This window comes from Asparagus officinalis, chromosome 1 (genome assembly GCF_001876935.1).
Source record: "Asparagus officinalis chromosome 1, Aspof.V1, whole genome shotgun sequence".
Classification (NCBI taxonomy): Eukaryota; Viridiplantae; Streptophyta; class Magnoliopsida; order Asparagales; family Asparagaceae; genus Asparagus; species Asparagus officinalis.
The window spans coordinates 75,958,849-75,965,362 of record NC_033794.1 but is presented as its reverse complement, the minus strand read 5'-3'; the positions used below and the strand labels follow the sequence as shown (position 1 = coordinate 75,965,362).

Below are 6,514 nucleotides of genomic sequence, written 5' to 3'. Positions count from 1 at the left end.
GTTTCTTTCCTTTATTTTCACAGAAGAGCTACAGAGAAGGGTCCAATGGCGAGTTTGCGGTAATAGGGATCCTATTTTGCTGACAAATTTGTGTAAGCATGATCTCTTGTTAAAGAAATTGCTGATTTTGTAAATTTTCCGGTTGAAATTGAAGGAAAATCTAGGTTTCTTAGTTCATTAGCAGTGGGGACAACTAAGATTGATTTGAACCGTGGCCCTGTTAGTTCTATTAATATTGGGGAAGAACATGACTTTTCTGCTAAAAATAGAGGAACATCAGATTTATCTCTGTTATGGTTTCCCAAATACTTTTCAAAAGCATTGATTCTTTATCGTCATTGTTCTAATTAAACTTCAGAAATTTTATTGCCAGAACATTTAGAAGACTATCATTCATATTTAAAAAGAAGCCATAAATGTTTGTCATGACCTTGAATAAGCTAGGTCAATTAATTTTCGAGTGTTTTGCCTTTTGCCTTCAACTCCCTTTTTAGATCACTTCTTATGGTTGGTGCTTGAATTATTCTTTTCTCATGTTGAATGCTCTTCCAAAGGAAGAAATGCAGCACCTTTTAACTTCATAGTTCATACACCGCCAATGACTAGCTTCTGGTTTATACTTGCAGCTGCTGTTATCATCTGAATAAATCAAGTTTCCCTATCCAGTGGGATTGTGCTTCCTGCAAATGGCCTTCTCCTCTGCATTATGCTTGATAACTCTGAAGGTCATGAAGGTATGTTTTATTTTGATCACCAGTGACTTCCATCAGGATTATTACAATACTTATAGTAGCTTTCAACTGGTGATTATTGATTCTTCCTAAATCTCCTTCGAGCTCTCACTATGTTTGCCTCTTTTACTATCTATTTTGTCCTCAGGCCAGAGGAATTGAGCATCCAGGGAATAGGAATTTTAAGGAAACAATGCAAAATAGAAAGTAAGCACTGACTGCCAATCATTTGCATATAGAGTCTCCCTTCTTGTCCTTCTATTTTGCTTTTTCCTACTTCTCTCTTCTTTTTATTTCAGAAAATAAATTGTCATACAGAACGTGTTTATCTTTTGAAAGCTATAAATCTTATGTTGTCTATTTATGTACACTGTACAGCAAAGCTATATGGAGATAAATTTGCACTTTGAAGTGAGATATGATGAAAGGCAGAAGAGAGCCAAAAGTATTGATATTTTTTTATTGAAGTTTCTAGTAAACAATCACCCGAACAAAATGGTCCTTAATGGAGTTCTATTCGATGTTATTTGCATGCTGAATTAATTGGTTCACTTTATTTCATTATTGATCAAAATATTACATGTTATATCTTGTCCCAGATGAGAGAAATATGAGGTAGGATGCTTCCGTTCATAAATTATAGGGAAAAAACGTATGGATAGTTGGATCTGTTTTTAGAGATGTCAAAAGATAAGAAAATCAATTTAAAGGAGTTTACTAATTTTTATACTAGCTTGATCAGTTTTGTATGGGTTTCTCCTAGTTGACTAGTTTTCTTTCATTATATCAAATATCTGAGTTTTGTTTAAATATTTTGTACTGATGTACAGAAAAAAATATTCTAATTCAGATTTGGATTGTTAATTCATTGCATTTTTGGAGCTCTTGCTTTGAGTCTTTGGCTGAGAAATAGTGCATACTTCTACACCTCCGTTGCTTTTATGCAGGTGCTTAAGATTACTTGTAAGTCCCAACTTTGTGATTCTTTTCATCATTAAAAGAAATTAGCTAGTCCATCTAAAGTACCACATTACAGGTCAATAGCAGATGAATTATTGAATGTTGTTCTATTGGTTAATGCAGTTCACATAGCGGTCGCTGTACTTGAAAATGTTTTTGAGAATGGGGCAACTCAATATAAAATGCTATTGTCTACCATCACCCTTGGAGTAATAGTGGCATCTTATGGGGAAGTAAGTTCTAGCTGGCGTGGGGTGGGCTATCAGATAGGTAGTGTTATCTGTGAAGTGCTGAGGCTAATTGTTATCCAGTATTTAGGAGTATATGGTGGGGTCTGGCTGAACTCAATTTCTGCCATGTTCTGTATTAATTTTTTCAGGTACACCTTCAACTCTAATTATTCAATCATTAAGAAAGGTGTTTTTAACAAGATCTGTCGTTTATTGCTCCAGCTCAACTTTCTTCCCTGTTCCATGGATGTTCTGGGAGAAGCCGATGATTGATTCTTTTTTGCCATGGTGTTTATCTGTTCCATGTATTTTAATCGTCAATTGTCTCCTGATGTTTGCACTCAATCTGTACACTTGCCTCGTGATCTCACACATAAGCGCACAGAGATTTGCTCGGGCTAAATCTTTCAGGGATTTAGTGGTAGTTTTTCTGTTTCCTTTCCTTTTGGGAGATGTTGAGTACTTATTGTATATTGAGCAAACATTGTGTATGAATATATAACATTGGATATTTATCAAAGTTTGAGAATATTTTGATTTCATTGTGAGATGTTGAGTACTTATTGTGTGAGATGTGTATATAAACAAGTAGATAAATAAAGAAGTCAAAATTTAAAAACTATTAAAATAAATAGCCCAAACGGTTGAAACCGTTTGGGCGAAAAATTGCCCAAACGGTTTCAACCGTTTGGGCTAACATTTGGCCAAACGGTTACACCCGTTTGGTAAATTTTTACACCCCAAACGGTTGTAACCGTTTGGGCAACATCCCAAACGGTTGTAACCGTTTGGGATTTTGCCCAAACGGTTACAACCGTCATCAAAATAAAAATATATAAACATTGAAGATGAAAAAATGCGTTAACAAATATCCAATGTAAAGAATTCAGAAATGCAAAACCATAATAGATTTTGACAGTATCCTCACTTTTGACCAATCATTTAATTTTAAGGATAACTTTCACAACTGACTTCTTATAAATGACAGAATACACTCCAACACTAAAGTTTTGCATAAATACCTAGTTAACATTTAGGGGAATGGAATTTACTTAACTTTCCTTGTCTTCTTCCTGCCGGTTTCCCTTAAACTTCCCCTACTCTTAATGAAACTGAAACATGCACATATGATTACTTGGATAAACATGGTCACTGTTGATATTCTAATAATGGATATGTCTTTGATAGAAATAATCTTTTTCCTTGCTTCTTTGCTCAAAGGTATTTGATATATTGAACCTAAAGAATTTGTGACTCGGCAATGGCAGTAATAATATAGCAAGGGACAAATAATGCATGTTGAAGAGGATCCGATGATGAACTTAAGATAAACAGTGGGGCAAGACTGAAGTTTCTTAGATAAACTTGGAGTCTAAGGACATGTAGATGATTATTATAATAGTGGATGTGGATTTTAATAAAAATTATCTTTTTGAATCTACAGAATTTGGGACTTGGCAACAAATTATTTGTTTGGATGGACACTATGAATAATACTTAGAATTACTAAAGGAAAAGTAATAAATGCAATAGTTAGTTTGATTACAACCTATTTATATTACATTATGTTTGGAGTTTTGATATAGTAGCAAAAATGATAATAAAGGTAGTATAGTATGGAAATAATGAGTACAATTTTACAGTGTCCAAGGGTAATCACATAACTTTATGACCTAAAATTAAAACTTGTGAATAAACACGAGTTAAGTTAAGACTCAATAATGTGGATAATCATTTTTATTGGTAGTATAGTATGGAAGGATAAGGAGAGCAACTATATACTTAGCTGCTTGTTCATCTTATTAAGGTTTTATTAACAAATCTAAAATTTACCCCTATTTTGCATTACATAACTAATAGCCAACATTAATGGTATCTAAATTTATCCCTATTATATAATTGGATTGTCAATTACTAATGCTTTAACTTGGTACTGATGACCAACTTACTATGTCAGATATCTACTTAGAGATCTCAATATAAACCATAAGAAATTGTTATATAGGTTAGTTTTTGTGTGTGTGTGTGGGTGTGTGTGTGTGTCCATAAAAGGAAAAAACATAAGTATCTTACATAACATACTCATTCAAAACTAAAATAAAAACTTGGAAAATTAAATACTTAATGTAGATATTTGCATGGCAAAGCCAACTCAATTAATTGAAATCCAAATAGTGAGTATTGTCTTTTTGAATACACAACCCAACTGTGAGCTAAAAACATGAGAAATAAAATTGATGAATAGGGTGACAACAATTAATATGTTGGTAGTAGTTAGAGCACAAAATGAATAAAACTCAAAGCATATATTTGGGGTTAATCTAGTGAATGATACACTTATATTACCCAGAACTAATCAAAATTATAATGCTAAGTATTTAAACATGAAACATGGGTTAACCCAAGTTCCACCTTCTAATAATTAAGTATATTTACATTACCTTGTTGCCTTATTTGGAAGAGATGGCCATTGTAATTTTTACCTGCAAACCATAATATAATAAATAGATCCAAGTTTTTTAATTAAAATAATCATGCAATGAAAAAAACTAAATCGTGAATCTATTTTCATGTGAAATTGAAGGTAAAAAAATCAAAGAGTATGAAATCACGCAAGTCTAACCTTCTGAATTTGCTCGAGCTCGTCACAATAGCTTGGACAAATTTCCTCCTTTTAAAAGGGTAGGTAATGGGGATCCCACCTTTACACTGACAAATTTCCTCCTTTTAAAAGGGTAGGTAATGGGGATCCCACCTTTACACTTGAATTAATAAAAAAAAGTTGCTGGTGTGTAGGCATATAAAATTGCTTATAGGTCCCTTAATACAGCTCGGCACAAACCGACAAACCAACGAGGCACGCGAACTTGTTCGCCGACATTATTAATCAGCTACACCTAACCGCGGTTATCCTAGATAAGAATATTAGCTTAATATTCTCCAGGAACTTCCGCCAAAAGTGGGGAAACAGTTTAGACTCATATACCTATTGGAGTATCAGGGTAGTGTTTAACCTCTATACCCGGTCGGAGGACTAGAAACAGTTTATACTCGTTATACTCTTGTCGGAGTTGCCCGTCTCAATATCGCTTACCTTAGCCGTTATTTGACGCCGCTTCAACCAGGCGTCTGATGCCTATTTCTTGAGCAGCTAAAGCAATCTTGGTGCGTGATGACACGACCCTCCTGTGGTATGCACAGTACTTTGCGCGTCCGCTAGTGTTGTCAGCTTCCTCCTGATTTGTGATAGGCTAGGTAGCTTGCATCTTGTTACCTTCAAGGAGGCGATTCGAATGGATGCTGGAACGTCTTGCGTCCTTGAAAGCCTAGCTACTCTTTTTGGAGTCTCTGACCCGCAAGCTTTTGCCCTGCTTCGAGATTGCTGTCTGTGGACGCTTGATTAGCACACCAGAGCTGCAGGGTGACCTTGTCCTTACACGGAGAGGCCGAAGTTCGAGTTTCAGCGGATTAACCGTCGGTGCGTTCCTCTCGCCTTCTTCCTTCTAAGGCAATCGCCTCAGCCTGCCTTCCCCTCGGACCTTCAGATCCTCTCCAAGCTGTCAGACGGTGCTTCCCCAATTTGCTTCCAATACGTCAAAGGACAGATTATTATGGCCAGGCTGGAGGATGAATTCCTCGGTGATCGGTTCGTCCGCAATTCATCGCTTTTGTCCGGAACCTTTTGCGACGAACGTGTCGACTAACTCCCTCCTTCATGCCATTCTCATCGAGCAATATGATCCGATAGATATCTCGGTGTCGTCGTCGAAGAAAGTTAGCGAGGAATTTTGTCTCCATGTCGTTCCCAGCCTATTTACGCTCCTGGCTATGAGCGCTGTACCATCGAAGGCGGCTTCCGCGAAAGACGTGCCGACGAATGACCGCACCTCAGAGGCTCATTGCCGGAAATAACACCCAGGCAAGTGGTTTTGAACATAAGATCAACATGCCTGAGTGGCGGGAACCCTTCCCATCAAACGCGCTACAAGTTAATCAAACTAACTTCGCCGATATGGGGATTGTCTTCCCATTTCTCGTGGTATGGACAAGAATGCCCGTCTCTTCTTTACTCTCTTGAGCGCTGAGATCCAATGTTGTTGATTTTAGCTCTCGAGGTTTCTTATCTTCAAGTCTTCACTTGTATCTGCTTGGGCATCCTCGTTACCACCCTTGCATTGACGGAGGTCCTATTGTTTCATTTGTGAGCTTCATCCCTATCCGTGTGCCTCCCTCTTCCTGAAACAACCTGCGTTATGCGCGGTTGGTTCACCCTTCTTGGTTCGTCAGTGCCTGCATTATTGGCTTGCTCATGCCCATTTTCCTCCACTAGTCTTGCCATGGCCATCTGCCATCTCAAAACCTAAAGCTTTCCTGTTGTTTGGCTATGCCATCTTCGAGCATCTGGCCCACTTGTTCCGCCCGCTTATCATCGTGCACTCGCGGGGTTCCCCTCACTGCCGGACACTGTATTGATCTGATGCGACTGCCGCAGCAGGTATCCGGACTCTTCACCTTCTTGAAGGTATTCTTTTCCGAACCCTACCATAAGTATGCCTTCGCTGCATTTGCCCTCCAGACTTGTAGACGCGGTTA

The 6,514-nt window shown here is 37.6% G+C and overlaps 1 protein-coding gene across 1 annotated transcript; it reads left to right on the top strand.

Moving 5' to 3' along the window:
* On the top strand, positions 687-2,194 carry LOC109835986 (probable sugar phosphate/phosphate translocator At1g53660). The gene is made up of 5 exons (XM_020403940.1): positions 687-734; positions 880-938; positions 1,582-1,694; positions 1,815-2,001; positions 2,071-2,194. The coding sequence occupies exons 1-5, from the start codon at positions 687-689 to the stop codon at positions 2,192-2,194; spliced, it is 531 nt and encodes a 176-aa protein (XP_020259529.1).